Source organism: Chelmon rostratus, chromosome 14 (genome assembly GCF_017976325.1).
Source record: "Chelmon rostratus isolate fCheRos1 chromosome 14, fCheRos1.pri, whole genome shotgun sequence".
Taxonomy (NCBI): Eukaryota; Metazoa; Chordata; class Actinopteri; order Chaetodontiformes; family Chaetodontidae; genus Chelmon; species Chelmon rostratus.
In genome coordinates, this window is record NC_055671.1 from 14,462,114 (window position 1) to 14,482,413 (window position 20,300).

General features: G+C 42.2%; 1 protein-coding gene across 1 annotated transcript in view; it reads left to right on the forward strand.

Moving 5' to 3' along the window:
- The window catches only part of LOC121617082 (replication protein A 70 kDa DNA-binding subunit-like), a 37,253-nt gene extending 35,301 nt beyond the window's left edge, over positions 1-1,952 (forward strand). Inside the window, exon 17 of the mRNA XM_041952102.1 lies at positions 1,282-1,952. Within this exon, the coding sequence (XP_041808036.1) occupies positions 1,282-1,383 (102 nt within the window). The 3' untranslated portion in view covers positions 1,384-1,952. The remainder of the gene's footprint in view (positions 1-1,281) is intronic.
- Positions 1,953-20,300: the final 18,348 nt, after the last annotated feature.

Below are 20,300 nucleotides of genomic sequence, written 5' to 3' on the forward strand. Positions count from 1 at the left end.
CGGAGCTGCTGCCAGCTCTAATCACGTGGTATGTCGTGATCGCTGCAGGAGAAAAATATAATGTAGAGTGGGCTGTGAAGTGCAGGTGAAGCCACGTGCATTGTTACTCCTTTCAGCCATGGCTGGCCTGTCCATTTTGGCGTTCTCGCTTCATTTGGATTCTGTTCATGTCAGACTGGGTCTAATTAGCATCGAGTCTGTTACGATCAACTGTCTTTGAGTAGGTTTTTCACCTTGTTTTGTTTTGTTCAGAAATCCTTGAATCCGTTATCTGTATGAGGCCTCTGTAGTCTACAGGAGTGGTTCCCAAAGTGGGCGCCTTCATGATAAGCGAAGGACGCTACGAGATTCCTTCATTTTTTTATTGTTTATTGTGCATTTGTAATAACTGTTCACCATGTGAAGAAAAGGCACCAACCACATTTATGTTCTTAGTGAAGCTGATGAGGTCAAACATTAAACATACTGTCTTTGCACAGTTTTAACCCTCCTATTGTCTTCGGGTCAATTTTGACCTGTTTTCAAGTGTTTGCATATCATATAGTAGATGGGAAGACAATACGAGGGTTAAATTGAGTGTATGTCTCCAATAAGGATGATTAAATCACCACATTCTGCTATGTGCTCTATGCATCGTATTAAAAGTCCTGACAAACATGCAGTTTGGCCTGAGCTGAGGACACGGTGGCGCAGGCCTGCCAGCAGTCACAGTAACAAACTTATGAGTTTTCCAGGTGTGCATTCGAAAATAATGACCGTCAGAGCAAGCAGTGGAAGGATTTGTCACTTTAAATGCTGATACAGTCCGAGATAACCAAACAAACTGAAATTGGACTGTGCAGGGAAATCTACTGGGCTTATACTTTTCTGTATAGATTTTGGCTGCTTTTGGGAGATCATTGTGCTACAGTGCATTCAGTGTGATATTGCCAGTCGCATCATATATCTCTGTGAGCTGTCTTTTTCATCCTCGGTGTGAATGAAAAATAAAATAAGGGCTTGCCTGTTGCATAAGAAAATACCTATGAAGGTGTGCCATAGTTTGGAACATTTTAGAACCACAGATCTACAGAAAGCCAAGCCAACAGCAGACAGTTCAGAACTCCACCAGAACCACTTTCCACCATTAGATGACAGACTTTACATGGATTTCTGCTCTGGTTATTATTTAAACCCATTCACGTGTGTTGGTTTCAGGATGTTCAGAATGCTGCTCATCATAGAGGTTAGAAATATCTTTTTCAGACATTGCTTCACTTAATTCAGTGTTTCCCTCCTCAGGATGAGAGTCGAGTGAAGGTAACTGTCATGGAAGTGCAGCCGGTCGACCACAGGGAATACAGCAGGCGACTCCTCAGTAACATCCGCAAATTGGCCAGATGAACTTGGTCCCAGTCATGATGGGCTGCCTGGTGATTAAACGTGTGTCCGACTTTTTCCGCCAGCGAGATAACAGCATATCTGACTGAGGCAGCAGAGGGGCGGCCGGTGATTCATCTGATTAAATGGCAGCCAAACAAAAGACTGATATTTAGTTGCTCACTTCCTTCCACAGGGCAATTATAAAACACCGGAAATTTGACGGAAATAACATTTAACTTTTAATTTAACGACAATTCAACAACAAGATTTGAGGATTTGATGAACAGTGTTTTAGACCGGCTTGCATTTTTATTTATGTCATGTGTCATATACTAGGATCACAGCATTTTTAATAGAAATGATTCATCTCTTTGGTTTCAAACATGTGTTGGTGATGCTCAGTGTTGAGTAAGACATGTGTAGTCAGATTTCTTTTAATTTTAATTGTTTCTTTTAAAAAAAATGAAGATGGGGCAAAAGTGTGTGAAGGATGCACATGTTGGCATTTGTTTTAACTGTACTCTGAATGTTGTTCTAATTGTTTTTTGAGTTTACAAAACAAAATACATGTTTGGTCTGCTGGGCTTCCAAAAAATAAAAAAAAATCACACAAGGAAAGAGTGATTAAAAGTGAGTGTTTGTCTTTAACACTGTTTTTTTTTTTAGAGTCTTGAAAAGGCTGAAAAATCGTTGAACTTTGTTTCAAAAAAAGCTTTAGAAGGTTTTAAAAAGATTCAAGATTGTCAGGAGACAATAAACACCTACTACACTAGTGTTGGATCGCAAGTTACTTAAAAGCTGTTATCGATTAGTCATCACACATTACTCACTGAAAAAGTAATTACACTCCTCTAATGAAAATGACCAAAATGCATCCACTCTGTTAACCTGCCATCACCTCTCCACCCCCCAGCTGCAGAGGGAGTGCAGGGGGGGTTGTTTGGTTGAATATTTTAGACTCATTTGATCCTTTACCTGACTGAGGTGTGTTAAAGTTAGAATGTCTGTGCTGTGTATTGATAATCCATGGTGCTGTCCGTGGTGCTGAAGTAGCACAGCTTTGTAATTGCACCTTTTTCTCTCAGTCCTGGTCTTCTGTCAGTTCATCTTGGATCTACAACGTCCTCTAAACTATAAATACTCAATTCTACTACTGTACTTCTACTGTAGCCTTTATTCTCTGCAGAGTTGTGTCACCTTCATGATCAAAGTGACAAGTAGCAACATGTAGTCACAGAAAAGCGAGAGGATCATAGAAACACACTGCTGCCTGTAGTATTCCTCGAATATTTCTGTTATCGTTTCGTCGTGTGCTGCTGAAAATAAACCCCAGAACAAACCACTTCTGTTACAAAGTATTTCGGTGGAGGCAGGACTACGGATGTAGTTCTTTAAAGGTTTAGGGTTCTGGCCATCTCTTCTGGCTATTATATACTGCTGGTAAGAACTCAAAAATATGTGAAGTTATATGTAAGTTATGACTATTTCGAGGCCATATCGTCCCTACTGATTTTCCATCATTCGGATTTTTGTATTCTATGTGGCGTTAAAAAGGTCTTACAGAGTCTTAAGTTTAACTCGGTGAACACTGTTAAAGAATCAGACACATTTCACTGACTGAAATACTTGTGTATCAGCATTTTGAGCTACTTCACGTTCACTGTGAGTTTCCACTCAGACGCTGGAAAGCAAGGACAGAGCTTCAGCGACGTGCCTCTCTGAGGTGTGGCTCAAGGGCATGACACTGATTTATGTTGGCAGCGAGCCGCCTGCTCCCCTCGCTCTGAGCACCATCAGCACCGTCTCCTGCCTGCCGCTCTGCGTGTGGAGGTTTGGGAGATTAAAACACACAAACGCCGATCTTTTCATCCTGGTGTCACTTGCCTTAAACTTTTTTTTCCATTATCTGTTTTCTCTTTTGTGTTTTGTTCAGAGCGGTCCGAGGCCGCAGCCTCTAATCATCTCTATTGTGATAACAACACACTCCGACTTAATGCATTAAACACAGTGGCCTGATGTTCGAATACAGAATGCATTCACAAAGTGAAAAGTGTAAAAGGAGTGAAGTCATTGATTAAAGGTTGCTTTTGATTCATGTGTCAAGGATGAACAAACGGAAATGGTCCCACACAATTCAAACCGCCAACAATTCACATGACACCTACGTTCGCTTTACTCAGAAAACCTCGACATGTCAGAGAAGAAATCAGGACTTTTTTAATTTGCCGGCAGAAGCAGATGCAGCGAGCGCGACTCTGTGTTCTGTTCAAATCTAAGAAGGAGCCAGTGAGATCAGAAAGTCATTTCCAACTTAAAGCCTTGCTGGTGATTGAGACTTAAGATGGAGACACGTCAGTCTGCAGCCCCAAAGCATTATGGGACAGAGGAGGACATAGTGAAGAGATTAAGAGAAATACATTTCTTGCATTATCCTTGGAGGACTTTATCTGAATGTGGCGTGCTGAGCAGTAGTGAACCGAGTTGCCGGTGAGGTTGTCATATCTTCTCTCTGGGAATGTGGGACCTTCAGTCTGGTGAATATGCGGTTCGTCTCTATCTCTGTGTGTGCGTGAGGCTACAAGGACAGCAAATGGAAATGAGCTGCGGTTATCGCAGAGGTCGTAGCCCTGATCACAGTCTATCTGACCGCCGTCTTATCTTAAAACACACTTTAGTTCAATCAAGCCTTCCTGTGTGTGTGTGTGTGTGTGTGTGTGTGTGAGAGAGAGAGAAAGAACAGTACATGTAACACCTACACTGTGTTGCACAGGGGCCCAAAAATGACTGAATAAAATGAGTCATCTTTATTATCAAGACAGCTTCTAATTAACAAACAAAGCACAATATGAACACAATTAAAGAAATGTTTTCAAGAAAATTAAGAAAACATGCACGAATATTAATAAAAGAAAATAACACAAATCCTTTCAGGGTAAACTGCAAGATTATTCTGTAAGGCTGTATAGAAACCAACAACTGCTGACTAGAACATGTTCAACCATATTATCAGCAAGTGATAATTAATTTAAAAAAGAAAATACAAATAAATATAAACAGAATTCAAAGTCGGGTGGCCCCCTGGTGGTTAGGGGCCCCACTGCAGTCATTTATCATGTAAATAGAGCTGGAAGCATCACTTTATAAACATTTACAGTGGAAACACACACACACAGTAGGCGTAACTCTGGAATAATGCCTTTGACTGTGGTACGGTGTCCATTCATATTCAAACAGCATTCGCTACAATGTAAAATGTGCCCACGCTTAATGGCCCTCCACACTCACACAGCTGTTTTCAGCCACTCTGTCTGATCAGACCTCTGGTCAGGAGGAGGTTGCAGAGGAACTCTATGACCTGATGACAATAATGTAAACCAGCTGCAACAAAACTAACCGGAGAGCGAGGAAGATGTCAATCAAGCACAAGAGATTAGACAGGTGAAAACATCTGGATCAGTGGACGGTGGTGCCAATTACAATTTTCATTTCAAATTCAATTTGTTTCATAGGGTAAGAATATATTGTGAAATGTAATTTTCACGAATACAGCAAACAAGTGTGAAGATGAGCCGATGAAGCAAATAGAGACATGTTTAGTTGTTCTTACTCTGTTGACTGTTAGCCATCAGAGAAATGTTGAGTCGAGGTACATACACTCGTTAAACTGCAATAACCGCTATTTGGCCACTTGGGGGCAGCAGAAACAACCACACAACACTGACATATCACCACCTTTTAAGTCGATATGAAGGACTTTGTTAGCAAACAGTTGCTTATTTACACTTTCAGCACTTATGGAGCAACATAAACATGGTTTTTGAGTCATGTCTCAGGCCGTCTGATGCATTTAAGTCTGATATTTACTGTCTTTTAGCTCTGTTCTTGGTCTCCACCAACTCCTCCAACAGCTGAGGAAATATCTGGCTTTTTAACTGGCTGCGGTTACTAGCTAGATGCTAACTTGTCTACGTGGATAGTGTAAAGTGAGGCTCCTTCAGAGCTTTTTCGCTGAGATGAGCGACGGGCTGCAGAAAACAATGCTACGAGGCTGGAGGTAAGTAGGGATTATAGCCGCTTTAGAAAGATAAAAGATGCACACAATGACGTGTATTCACAAAGCACAGCGATAAAAGAGGGGGAAATAGAAACGTGGATTGTGTTTTTGTAGGCAGTCAGTAGTAGTCAGTAGAAGGTCTGCTGTGTGAGAACCTAAAGGCTGCGGTTGAAAAGTTTGACAACAAAAACAAAAGAGTAAATGAAGCTCAGAGGATTGTTTCTTAGTCTGATCTGAGAGGAAGTGCTGCAAACTTCAACTATCACACGCTTGTTTCTTCATAGTTTGTTCTGACAAGACTCAAAACAAATTTGTGAACATTAAAGTGCTCCGGCGAGTCAGACTCAAGTTTGTGAAGAACCTGAATTCAGCCAGCATCCCATCAACCATCTACATGTTGCGCTTTCATGTGCATAATTTAGAAGTTCTCGTCTAATCCGCAACGCGCATCCGCTGGCAGGAAGAAGAAGCTCAGCGAGGACTGTGCTCGTCGCGTTGCCAACTTCGTCTCTGCTGGTCTCACAGAACATTTTGATCGACTGTCTGACTGTCTGTTTCTGCTCAAGGATTTCACACTGTTATCAAGGACACTTCACTCTCACAAGGGTATTTATAGGCTCTGTTTCCTGCGTGCAAGTGTGCATGAGTGTATGCAGGATCTCAGATCTCAGTTATCCGAGTTTAAAAAGGCCTCCGGAGGCAGCGGCGTTCGTCTTCATAGGAGGAAGCTATAGGTGCAGATTTCTGGCTCTTACTCGCTTAACTTTCCTCTCTTGTAGGAGGCCATTCTTTCTTATCTTCAGCCCTCCGTCCTCGCCTCCGTCCACTCTTTACATAAATTACCCAATCCCCCTTCAACGCCCTCCTCATTCCATTATTCTGCTCATCTGTCTTTTCCTGTCCACCTACAATATCTGTTTTTTTTTCGTACTGTTTCGACCGGCATCATCATCATTTCTCTCTGAGCTCCTCATCGATTTCTTTCTCCGCTCCACGCTGCCTCTCATCTTCTCCTGTCTTTGTTTCTCTCCTACCCACCACCAGTTAAATAAACCTTCCCCACTGCCCTCTCTCTCTCCATCATAAACAGATTTGGCCTGAGGGCATTTATGTATGTTTTTGTCTGCTCCACTCGGAGAGCCAGAGGCCATGCCGACGCCAAGGCCGGCATGCACCGTGCACGCTATGCCCCTGTACTTATGCATGATAACTCTTCAGAGGTGGAGGGGTTTTAAATTGCCAGTGCGACCCAGTTTATAAAGCTGCGAACAACACGACGGATTGTGACTTAGGTGGTGAAATTTGCTGGATGCAGTTGTGACATATAATGTTTTGGGCACACATTAGTGGCCTGTCTGAGCAGGTGTATAAGTGCAGCTGGCAGATTCAATTGACATTGTCATGTTTATATGACATGCACGCCTAACAAGTGGATGATAAAAAGGCTATGAGAGGGTGTTGGAGCACTACATTAAATGTCATAGTGGCACACACTTGCCCAGAAATAAAGGCTAACACTGACACCATTAGATACATCAAGCATTACTATGCAATTGTAAATGCATAATCGTCTGAATATTGTCTGATGTAGATTTTTAAAGCCATTATGTACAATTTTTATGTGATTGTTGCATCTTTCAGGTGACATGACTTTTGTACCCTGTTCTCTGTTCTCTACTTTATTTACTACACACCTGATCATTCTGCTGAGCCCATCTAATTCTGTTTTGCATTTGCGCCCAAAAAATTGAAAATACAGTTTCTCACAGCATGTGTGCGCCGGAGGTGGCGGGTTTCCACATCGCACTCCTGTAAGTCGCACAGCACATGAATGTGAAAACAGCCTTCTAGTGTCAAATTCTGCACACACATTATCCTGCGGAGTCAAGGGGAGGCTGTGGCTCAGGAGGTGAAGCCGGTCGTACAACGATCACAGGGTTGGAGAGTCCATCCCCGCCTCCTCACGTCCACATGTCAAAGTGTCCTCGGGCGGGACGCTGAACCCCGGTTTGCTCCCCAGCCACTGGGGATGCACCAGCCGGTGCAGTCCTAACTGCTGGTCTCAAGCTGGGATGAATGCGGAGGGAAGCGTCAGGAATCCTTTTCCAAGTCAGATATGTGGATCATAAAGAATCTGATTTCCATGGCAGGTTAAGTGAAGCCGGTTTGCCAGCGAGATGGAAACAGATGATCTGCTGTTGCGACCCCTCATTGGGAGAAAGAAGAAGCTTTTTTTGCCCAGAGAAGGTCAAACATCCAATTGGAAATAAGAAAGATGACATTTTTGAGTGGAGTGGAAGAGGACTTATTAAAAAGTGACATACAAGCGGATGGTGGTGCTTTATGAGACTGTCCTCACATGCAAAACCAGAGTATCAGCAAACACCCCAAAGTGACATGTTTATGTTTTTTTGTTGTTGTCTTTATTATATTGAGGCTTAAAGTTCTGCATAATTATGGGCATGGCCACTTTGAGCAACAGCCAGCTGCTTGTTTTCTGCAACCTGGTTTCATTCGGCCCGCCTGAGCTCCACCCACGCTCCACCTCTTTGCCCGTTTTTGGATTATCATTAGATTTACCTCAGTGCACAGTAAAAAGCCATCAATTCTCTCTTGCTCAACTAGTCATGCACTGTATGGGTGCACGCAGGCTTTTATAGCACATTTAAGGAACTGAATTGGAACACAGTGCCGACTGCTTCCTCTTTGGTTAATGATTTCCCAGAATGCCTTTCAGCACCCCTCAGAGATAGGATGAGAACTTCTTGCGCTTATGATGTCGGTGACAAGAGCAATGGCAATATCAAGAGAGCAGGAGGACCATAAATTTAAGAGAAACAGATTGAGAGGAATGTGTGAATAGCAAGCATTACTCAAAACACTGTATTATATTTTGGTCTATTGTGGCTGCTGTCGACGGACAAATTGGTGTCTCTGGGCTCTGTTCTAAAGAATCAATGGTGCAGAGTGCTGCGCTCAAGCTGTGGCAGCTGACTTTTGGATATTTCATCGCTGGAGGCATGTGGCACAATTGAAGTGCAGTTGGAAACGGTGTGATTATGAGAAATATATTATCAGGATGTGGAAGGGGCTCGCGTCAGTCATCATCAATCAAACAAGCTTTTTTCCCCCCTTTCTGTACTGAAGGATCGGCCTCTGCTTCATGGAGCTCAGAACAGTTGGGAGTGGATTCATTACAAAAGCTGCTCTCTGGAGGAAACTGATGTCTTTGTGTGGGAGATGCAGAATTGCCTTGAGTGAAGATGTGGTGCCTAAAATTAAATTAGCTTTGATGATACAAACCTGATTCCAAAAAGCTTGAAACGCTGTGTAAAACATAAATATAGCAAAATGCGATAATTTGCTCAATTAAAAACAATGCGAAACCAATATATTTAATGTTTTATCTCATCAGTTTCATTGATTTTTGTAAATATCTGCTTATTCTGAATTTGATGCAGCAACATGTTTCAAACAAGTTGGGACAGGAGCAACTAAAGAATGAAAGTTGTGGAACGCTCCAGAAACACCTGTTTGGAACATTCCACAGGTAAACAGGTTGATTGGTAGCAGGTGATAGTATCATGAATGGATATGAAAGGAGCATCCTGGAAAGACTCAGTCATTCACAAGCGGGGATGGAGCGAGGTTCACCACTTTGTCAACACATGATTGTATAAAGGATGTTATTGCCTTACCTTATGACCTCAGGAGCACTTAGCAAACAGCTGGTTTGCGAATGATCGCTTTCTGTTTTTATTTACATTTTACAGCGTCTCAACTTCTTTGGCATCGATACGTATCCAGAAACTGTTTGATGACAGTCATACAAACAGAACCGGTGGCAAAAGTTGAGTTTTTCTTTTTGAGGGGCATCAACCAGCCAGGATGATCATAATCCACGCTCGGCTCTGTGGCAGATGGATGTCAGGCCGTACAGCGTGCATCCAGCGTATGTTGGATGACAGTTATTCACATCGCAGCCAGATCAGCTTACAGTCAGAATGACAGATTTTCTCCCTCTCTTAGGAATTTTATCAGGTCATTAAGCAGCACATGATCTGAGACAGTGTGTTAACTGACTGGAACCGTTCTGGAGTTAGTCTCCTCTCTCTAACTTTTTAGCAGAGAGTAATTCACAGAATAATCAGTCTTTTAAGATACACAGCAAATAGTCAATCTGGCAAAAATGCTGTTTTCAGTTTCAGCTCTTGAATATTAATGAAGCCCTCCAGATATGTTCTTTCCCACAAATAAAGCGAGACTGCTTTTATTGGTATTAAAAGCACATCTACCTTGTTTCCCCTCATTGATCATTAATCTATGAATATGTTTTCTTTCAAAAAGTTTCCACATCACACTGAAAGGGAAAGTTGCACATTGAATCACGATTGGCTGTCACATTGTGATGTACCATCACAAAATCGTGAAGATTTAGGATGAGCATCGAGAAACTTTCCCCCTTCAGCAGACGAGGGAAATAACAGTCTTCAAGGGTTCAACTCTGCGCAAACAGTTCAAAAAGGTTGGAATAAGATAAGATAAGATAAGACTTTATTGATTCCACATGGGGGAAATTCTTCTGTTACAGCAGCAGAATATACATACACACACGCACAACCACACACACGCACACACACACAGCATATCACCTGTTATATTGATGTTTTCTTCTGTCCTTCAGTCGTGGATGTTTTACATAGATAAAACAGCATAATTCAGACAGGAAATGTATTATTTAAAATTGGAATAGTTTTAGCCCCAATAATGATAATTAAATGATTAAAAGCCCTCATGGTGCTGCACGACAGGAGAATATTGTTGGATATATATATTTTTTTGGATTTGTTTTGCAGTCCAGAAAAAGATCATTGCTGAGCCAGAGCGGTGCGACTGGGCTCTAAATATTTGGAGAACCTGTTTGTCTTCGGGTCCTCTGCAGTTCTACCCAGTGGTTCGTCTGAACAGGTTTAAGCTGTGACTCGTTACTGATGTTTGGATTTGCAGAAGCACCCGTTAACTCCAGCCTGTTGTGCACTTGACAATGAAACAGGAACGTGTTACTATTAAATAAATCTGCACAGATTTCAGTGCTAAGCTTCAAATTTCTTTGACCAGCAACTGATGAGCTCTCATATTTAACTGCTGCTCAGAAGAATCTTTGCCTCTTTCTGCCCCCTCAGTTGTCAGTCTGGTTGAAAGATTGAACAGCGTTTTGTTCTCCGTCTACAAAACATTGCCTTTTTTTGCAAACACACTGCACAGAATAACATCTATTTGCAAAGAGAACTTTCTACAACCTAAAAGCTTGAAAGACCACTCAGAGATACAGAGCAGTGCTCTCAGCCATCCGACTGTAGCGCATCTGGCTTTTGTGGGAGGCGATTCCAAACTTTTGAACGGTAGTATCATTCTGCACAATGAAGGTCAAACATCCAGGAGGAGTAACAATAAGCTAAACTGTCAGAGTGGAGGAGAGCTGTAGGTCATTTATACCTTCATGTTTCTGGGGAGATTTGGAAAGATACAGATTTGATTAGCAGATTCAGTTCTGGATTCTATGAAGTGCTAAACAAAAATGGCCTTCATCATCACCACACCTCAGCCCAGATGAACACTGACGGGAGATTTTGGGCTTACAGGACGTCTTTTGACTTTCTTCAGTTGATTTTAGAGGATCTGTGCTGAGAAGCATTGAAGCTGTTCCAGTTGTGTTGCTTTTGTTTAATTTGTCCTCGCATTAATCACTCCCATGTATGTTCATGCATACACTATTCGGCAAAACAGCCACACGTGCGCAGAACAACACAGCATGCTGTGCTGTAATACATGGCGTTGAAATTGCGCCGCCTCTTGTGATTGCTGCTGCCACAGCTATTCAACCACCTCTCCCAGTCAGGTTCCCAGTAATTGGAGAACATATCAGCAGGTGGGAAAACAACCTGTGTACTGCTGTAAAAAAAAAAAAAAAAAAAAAAAGTCACTTTACTGGGATAAAGTACGTGCTGTCTTTTCTTTGATGGTTTCCCTCTGTTATTATCGGACATATACAGTAAATGTAAACTTTACACAAACTGCAGCTCAGTTTGATGACTGTAGGCCTACTGTGTGTGTGCATGGACGTACAGTTTTGTTGTTTGCTGCTTTAAAGTTTACAATCGCAATAATGAAGACAAAGATGTAAATGCTTCTGAGGCAACAGCATACATCCAACTGGTTTATAATAAATCAATTAAGGTTATAGTTTTGACAACTATTTGACAACATTAATCTTTTTGCAGAAACAGTTTCCTGGTTACTCTGGATTGTCCACAGCAATGTCAACACCTTTCACAGGGACTCTTTCTCCACTTGAAAGTAGTTCCCGCGGTCAGAATGCGAACATGCTCACACTGAAAATGTAAACATCCTGATGTTGTCAGAGTTAATGTGATGAATATCAAACCTATCACGAGTGACATGTTGCGTCCCAGCCATCCTGTACAGAAAGAAAGGGAATGAAAATCCACCCAAACACGTGTCAAAACTCGAGCGTGTGAATCCAAACTATCTGCATGGCTCCTGTAATAAGAGAATATGTGATAGTTTGGGTGTCATTCCTCACCTGTCCACCAGGCTCCCGCGGTGTTCTCTCTCCACACCTGTCACTGATTCCCTCATCGGCCCATGGGACCTGCCTCGCCAGCTGCGCCTCATTTCAACATTAGTGTCTCTGTATATATAGAGAGAAGTAATGATGCCTGCTGGCTTTTGTCAGGCTGCCTTCTTGTCTGATGTTTTGTTTTTTTTCAGCCATCCGCCTGCCTCCATGCCTGTTTTCTGCATGTATGTTCCTACTTGCTGTTTAATTATAGATTTTGCTGAAATCTCTCAACCCTGCCAGCAAGAGAAACACTCCACAAAATCCCACAAAGTTTCTGGAGCCTGACACCTCTGTAAGATGCTGATCTGGGGGAATATTTCAAAATGTAATTTATCCTTAGTATGTTTATTAATTCCTGACACTGTGCCCATCTGGCGGCTCGGTGTTGTTCAGTCAGTCCACGTGACGCCGGCTCTGCGTGCACCTGTAGTGGCTTCAGGATGAGCCGGCAGATAACGGGCTTAAGCCTCTATCTTCATAACCTCTAATCTGATCGCAGACAGATGACTGAGATAACTCCCCCCTTGTTTGTTTTGCTTATCTGCAGGATTAGATACACCTACTGGGAGAGTTCTACCTTTCCATTACCAGGTACAGAGAGGAGGCGAGGTGTGGGCTTTCATAATGAAGTCTGCACAGATGAGTGTGATTTTGTTAATCACACATTCATGAGAAGACTCGATGTTTTTACAGCTTTACGTTGCTGTGCATTTTGAAGCTCAAACTCATTCAGGCCTCACTTGATGGTAAAAGTTAGTCAGATGTTTTACGTGCTGCTCGTTTAAACAAAATCGAGCATGTTTTTTGTTTCTCTCCCCTTTCTGTCATTTATTGAGCGTTTGAAGCTTCTTTGAACAATATTTTCATATGAACAGTGGATCAAATGATAATGCGTGATGCAAGAGGAATCTCAGTGTTCAACGCACAGAGAATGATCCCCCGACTCCCCTCAGCCCTAAGGGAGCATTTTTGCGTCTTTCAGCTAATTGTTTTGATGGCCGGCAGCGTCGTTTCCAGCTGCAGTGCATGTTTTCACGGAGCACTAATAAACATACTCTAAACTACCTGCCCAGCACCAACAGATGATAAAGTTAGTGACTAATTAGTGAACAGAGTAGAGCGTTTAGCGGCTAAAGAGCTGGTGGAGACCAAATAGAGCTGAAAGGGGAGTGAATATTTGTCAGGTAAAAACATGATTGAATGAAGGCAAATATTGCTCGGAATATGCTGGATGTGTAAATAGCTAACACACGTTGCATATGAGCTTCAGAGGGTGATGATCTGTTGTGTTTACAGCTTGTTGTGCAGTCCCCAAGTGGTCAAATCAAGCAATGCGTTTCAAGTCAGGGACAAACAGAAAACATACAAAACCACCCTCAAGCAAAAGAAGCACGCCCTGAGAATACAAAAAACATGGGACGAGGAGAAGAAAACAGTAATGAGAAGCAAACAGGAGGGTTATATTGCCAGAATCATCAATATTTAATTTGTTAAATCATTATGACCAATGATGACGACGTCTACGACCATAACGACACTCACAGCAGCCTGAAGCCTTTTATTCATATTCAAAATAATCAATACTGAGACATTCTGCTTAAATTTAAAAACCAAATCAGATATATTAGATGAAGAACACCTGAAAAGAATGCATCTTGGCATCCACACCCCGTGCACGAGTGCGCAGGCATCCCAGTGCGCTGAGTTTATTTCCTCTCAAAGGCCACATCACAAGGGGGGGGGGGCTGAGCATAAAAGAGAGGCGGGGTGATTATACATACAGCATATGGATAATTCTCATTATGCCAGCATGTGCTTTGTCATGATTTGTTTAGGAATTGCATTATCCTGCTATGGAATCAGAGTCAGCAGATGTGGCGATGCGTCTGTCTGCTGCCTCGCTCACTCCTATCCATGTTTCCAGCTGAGAGCTAAGTGGAGACACAGCTAATTACCCAGTTTACACGGCAAACGTAATTACACCCCTATGGGAAGTTACGCGTTGAGTGTGCAGTACGTACTGAATGTGAGGAAGTGGAGTGGAGGCTCTTTCCTCTGCGTGTGTGTGTGTGGGGATTCATCGCAGGTACATCGGGGAAGATCTCCTTGAAGCTTACAAAGCAGGTTAATATTTAATTAAGCATTGAAACACCCTTTAAATGTTTCTGTTCAAGCAGGATTAATAGAAACAAATAAAAGAGGCATTTGAAAAGGCGGGCATAATAGAACATGTCTGCCTTGCTACTGAGCTTTCAATACCTGCTATCTGACTTAGAATAAAACAATCCAGCTCGAAGCTCATAAATCTCTCTCCCAGAGGGACGTGGCTAATCGCAGAAGCACCACATGTCTGAAGCTCGGTTGTTTAGCCAGATTATCAGTGCAGGAGGTAGCCAGTGACAATGCTGCAGACCACGTTCCTAAACACACAACCTCCAGAGGTGGTGATCGCTGAAATTTTTGCAACCTTGTATTAAATTAGATTTAAAAAAAAGGGGGGGGGGGGGGGGGGGGGGCTTTATTAAATGGGGGATTGGAGAGCAGAGGCTGTCAGTGTGGAGTTAATGTGTAAAAATGATCTTTTCTTCCTTCTGCTATTATATCAACCTGCTCAACGACTGTGTGAGTCCGCCCACACTCACATATAGCATATGAACATGTGAGTGCACATATTTAATCACACACACACACACACACACACACACACACAAATCCATATTCATGCTCTCAAAATGCTGCAGTTATTTCATCTCAGTTATTTTAGTTTTTTTTCTTTGCTTTGACATCGTAGCCTCGAGTCTCCTTTTTGCCTGCTGAGTGAATTTGACACAAACCCACAGGAAGAGATTAAAAACACAGAAAATTCATACTGGTTTAACAGCAAAAGCACCGATCAAAAACCATCACCAAATGCACGTAAGGTGCAAAGTCGCTGAACAACAACAACGGCACCTTTTAAGTTTCTAAGAGAAGGAAACAGGAGAGCAGAGCAGCATTTCATTATCCCTGTAGGGAAATTTACCTGGAACTCATTACGGCGCTCATGTGACAGCAGTACCGTCTCGCTTCAGGTCATGAAGTCGTCACAAAATTCGTGTGCAAGGGCACAAATTTTACATTGGCTTCGTGTCACTCAGCACAACTTTCAGCCTAATTTATTTCAACTGAAAGCATCTTTCTAAATCCGCAGCAATTCAGAAATAATAGACGTGCAACATTAGGTTAGACCTTCAAAATAAAGCTTGCTGAGAGCTGCAAAAACTTCTCCTGTGATTTGGGTTCAAATAACTAGATGACTGTTGGTTTCACATGGGAATCAATCCTGTGTTTGACTCGTGCATGTACGCTGGCCACCCGACACACACACTTTCAAGTTGTGCTGAGTGATGTGGATGCGTGCGTCCATGTACCTGAACCTAATGAACCAATTTTCGTGACTATTTAACAATCGGCCCTGCTGCTGGGCTGGTGCCAGACGTAACCAGCGTATTATTAGAAACTGTTTCCTCTAAGGGATTACATAATCCAGCAAAATAGAGGGAGAAAGCAAAAGGCAGATCGGATGCATCCTGTCACAGTACACATGTCTGTCACTCTGCACTACCTGCGTCTTTTCTTTGTGCCATAAAAATTGATGCTTGCCCTTCCATCCTGCAGACTGCTCCGGCATTGTTGGGAAATGGAAAACGCAGCTTTGTTGGAGGACACACTTGAGCATCCTTTTAGAAAGTAATTTTACTAAGCGGCAGCCACATATGGCTGAGTGTAAAGGCACTTTAAAGGTGGACGTTTTTCCCCGTTAGTAGCGCTTTTGTTGATTTTTGTTGAGCAGCTCGTCCACATTATTTGTAGCTCACGTGCAGGAGGAAGCACACGCACGCTGCAGTGTGTCCTCCAAGCGGGAACAATAAAAGACCCCACGGTCACGGGCTTATACAAACATCCCTGGTTCTCGCCGAGGACAGATTATTTGGAATATTCCTGATGATTAGTTTTAGAGATCTGGTTTTGAATCATTCATGCTGGCTAGTATCATGTAGGCTTGATCCTAAATGCCGTGAAATGTCTGTGGCCTATAAAGGAGATTACACCTACATAATCCTTATTTAGTGCATGTTTAATGATGGCATGCTGGTTAATTGTCACTGCACAATAAAACAATAGGAACTTGAATCTGCCTGTGCATGATTAAGTCCTGTGACTGTCCGTCCCCTGGTTCATCCAAACCTCACAGCAGGAGAGGAACAATTTTGCGGTCAAAGGCTGGTATCTTTATGTGTTTTGTAGACATTACGGATGCCGCTGCCCTTAGCAAATGAAGAAGGTGACCGACGGTGGGCGAGCAGGGCAGGACTAAGAGTACACTTCCTGTCTGAAGTTGCATATTGAAGGTAACTTTTCCAGCTCAACCACCACTTAACCTCCATTACACTGCGAGCACTTTGCTGCTCTCGTCCACTTTCGGTGCATCCCAGTGTGTTGTTCTCTTCATGTTTTAGAAAACTGCACCTACGTGATACTTGTCATGACTGTTAGCAGTCTTTTAATTTATGCTGTCGCTATTAATGAAGAATACAGTGGAAGAAATCCCAGACGATTTTTCACTAGCTTTTATTTCTATTTTGTTTTTAATTCAGTTTAGTTTTTATTGCTTCAAAATGTTAGCTTTGGTTTTTATTAGTTTTAGTTTTCGTATTATAATATGGGAAGATATTTGTCAGGGGCAAGATTTAAGAAGTTCAGAGTAGGTCTTAAAAGACAAGATAAAACTTTATTAATCCCACGCCTGGGAAATTAAATAGTTACAGACAGCAAAGAATAAAACAGAGACACAGAAAGATAGAAAAAAAAAGGATACAGAATAAAAAAAATCTAAATCAACTATTAACTATATGCATGTACATAATATACAAGAGTATAAGAATACTGTTGGGATGAAGAACACGTTTGTAAAACACGAACACTTGAAGGCAACTTAATAAACAGTCTTAATAAACATATGCATGCACCACTGCCTCCTCGTGCTGGTTGTGTTGACAGGTTTGACCAAACTGACAAAGACCAAAAGACATTTCCTGCATGTTTTCATTCTATTCTAGATTTGTAAGTAAACAGCATGGTTTCAGTTAATTGTGTTTTTTTTCTCAACTCTTGTTCTTATTTTTATTTCAGTTAACTAAAATATTTTTTCACACCTAGTTTTAGTTTTTTGCATTAGTTTTAGTCCAGTACAATAACCTTGCAGGTTAACTCCTCGAGTTAATTTACTCCAATAACCTCAACTGTTCAAGCTCTTAATATTTGGGGTTCGGGTTTCTTGTATTAACTAAATGCAAAAGCCGATGAGCCCTCTGGTTAGCCCATCAGCAAGGAACAATATGGAGGGATACTGACATCCAGTCCAGCATAATAATTTTGAGGCATGGCTCAAGCCAACCTGCAAGGGATTTGAAAGAAATGCAACATGTGCTGTAAACCGAATCAGTCGTGAACCCAAGTTTTATATACGTGTATGGAAACGTGGCTGAGCGGCGTGAAGCTCCCTTGGTTTAGCTACACACTCTGTTTTTGCAGGTTTCTTACACGGCGTCATGGAGCCTCAAGGTCGCTTTAGTGTCACGTGTTCCAAACATCCTTCAGTCGTGAATGTCCACGTCTCCGCCGAGCTGCCCACATAAACATGTTTCCCTCATTCAGCCTGCACACAGCAACACTGAACTCCGTATTGAGTGAGACCCCACCCTCACCTCCACCGGCCTCCCCCTTTATCAGCATTTAGCTGTAAATTGGGAATTCCGAATGCTTCTTTTAGTACGTGCTCATGTGTATGTGCAGCTCTGCTTTGGGGGGGGGGGGGGGGTTAAATCTCGTAAACTTGATTTTGTCAGCAAGCACCCAAATTTATCAAGGCTCAAAGCATATCAAAACCAGGGAAATGCTTAAAAGGAGGTATTAAGATCAATAATAAAAAAAATAAAATAAAAATTGTAGTGTAGAGTTTGATGTGCTTTAAAAGGGGCACATACCCTTTAACAGCACCAGCCTTTTTAATCTTCTGTAAGTGGCATCTTCTCTTTTCCCTTTTTACATTCAGCCTCCTTTGTAATAACATAACTGAGATCGTCTTTGGTCGTTTTGTCTTCAGTCTAATTAGAATCACTCTCTCCTCACTCCTTCGCCTTCTCATTTATCCCGAACCTTCTGCTAATGAGTTGAGCTTAATCAGGCATTCCATTTCACTTAGAAACCAATGAAATGTTGAGATCATTCACAAGCGAGCTTCCATTTAAAAAAAAAAAGAAAAAAAAAGCAAGAGTCACAGAAGATTACTTCAACACAAAGAAGTCTCTTCTCGCAACGTTGTTTCTGGAGCACGGACATAATTGGAGGAAGGTTATCACCCTGTGGAAGGCGAGCTGAAAGAGGTGTTTCACAGAGGAATAATAACATATTTCATTATGGATAGACTTGTAGCGAGGGTGTTCAGAGGAATGGTGACTTATTGTGTTGTCTCAAGATTGCGGGAGGACATTGTTCACGAAGGATATTGTTCGTCCCTCCTGTCCCTGAGACCAGAGAGCCAGAGAGGAAACACACAGTGTGTTGAGCGCTGCATTCAGGCGCAGGCAGTGTAACAACTGATCAGCGTGGCTGCTAAATGATGAGCTAATTTATGGCTTTCCAAATGCACTGACTCAGAAGGCGACAGGTTGTGAGTAGGCCGCTTCAATCAGTGACACACCTCCTTCTGCTTCAGAGAGGTAAGGGGTGAGAAACGAGTGGCAGATTATCCTGCATCAGCAATCAGGGGAAGAAGTGCAGTGCTGCTTTGAAACCGGTTCATAATCGCACAATTCTGTACACAAGCCGTGTGTCAGCTATTAAGTTTTACTGTTCATCTGCTTTCAGAAAAAGTTAAACCTCCCTTTTGTAGGCTTGGAATTTAAACCTAAAGCTTCATGATCTCAGTCAGCAGCTGTATCTGAGTCCTCTGTGGAGCTGGTGGCTGTTCAAGCATCTGGACATTTTTGGATGGTCCACTGCTGATGCTCCACTTAACATCGAGTGATTGTGAAGAGTCCAGTGAGCCGCAGGTGAGTTATTCAGCGTCTGGGTTACAATTGATCCGAGGGTTGAGTATGCCGTTAGAATAAGTGTCCTGGGCTGCGGTGAAAAGTGGAGTCAGGTGTAAGGTTTTCACAGTTTAAAGTGAAGCAGTAAAAGCAGCGGGTGCATTTGCAAGCATGTATGTTTGCTGTGTAACATTACAAGCATAAGTTTGAATTTTTTATTACTGTGTCATGCTTATATAACTATGGCCTGCCTGCATGGGCCCACAAGGTACTATAAATTCATACAAGTCAGGTCCAGAGCTCTGCGTGCACATTTTATTTCCAAATAGAGACACAAATGAAGCCTCTTTCATCATCATATCCTCAGACCATCACTGTGTGCAACATAATTCAGAAATCAGTGACAAAAACATCAACCACGTAGTATTTGAGAAAGCAGAATAAATATTAATTATATAGTCCCTCTCGTCGTCTTTTCCAGGCTACTGAGACAAAGTTAGCAAACTTAAATTACAAAGGCGCTCCAGTTTTCGCTCATCTACACACCAGAATGTGTCGAGCCATTTCATGGAAAATTAACTCTCTTAAATCATCATCGTTTGAACAGCGCAAAAGAAAATGGGACTCACACAGCTGACACTATGGCTTTTCCTCTGGGATACCTGTGAGTAGACCAGCCTTAACGGCCAGAGGAGGAACGCCAGCCCTGAGCTGGGCTTCCTCCAGTGCGTTTTAGTCCTCCCGTTTTCTGGCTTGAAAAATCAAGTTTACTGGACAGCATTCATTCATCTACACATTGTTTCACAACATGATCCATATCTAATTATCAGTATGAACTTGTGTTTTCTCATAGCCTTCTAATTCTCTAATGTGTTTCAAAAGAGCACAACTACACATATTAGGAGAATAAAATATTCAACCTTTCAGCTGTTACATGAACTAAACTCAGATTCAACCATTAACATAGAACAGTCCAGTAGTCTGCATCTCCCTCCTGTGAGGTCAATACAAGCAGGGCGGCGTCTGGCCGATAATGGGGGGGATATCACATAATCCACGGCCGCTTTTCTTTTTGTTGATATAAATGTAAAAAATGTAATTTAGAAGGATTTTCTGCCATTTTCAAGAACAAACGAAATCAAAAATCCCCTAAACAACCGAGAATCAC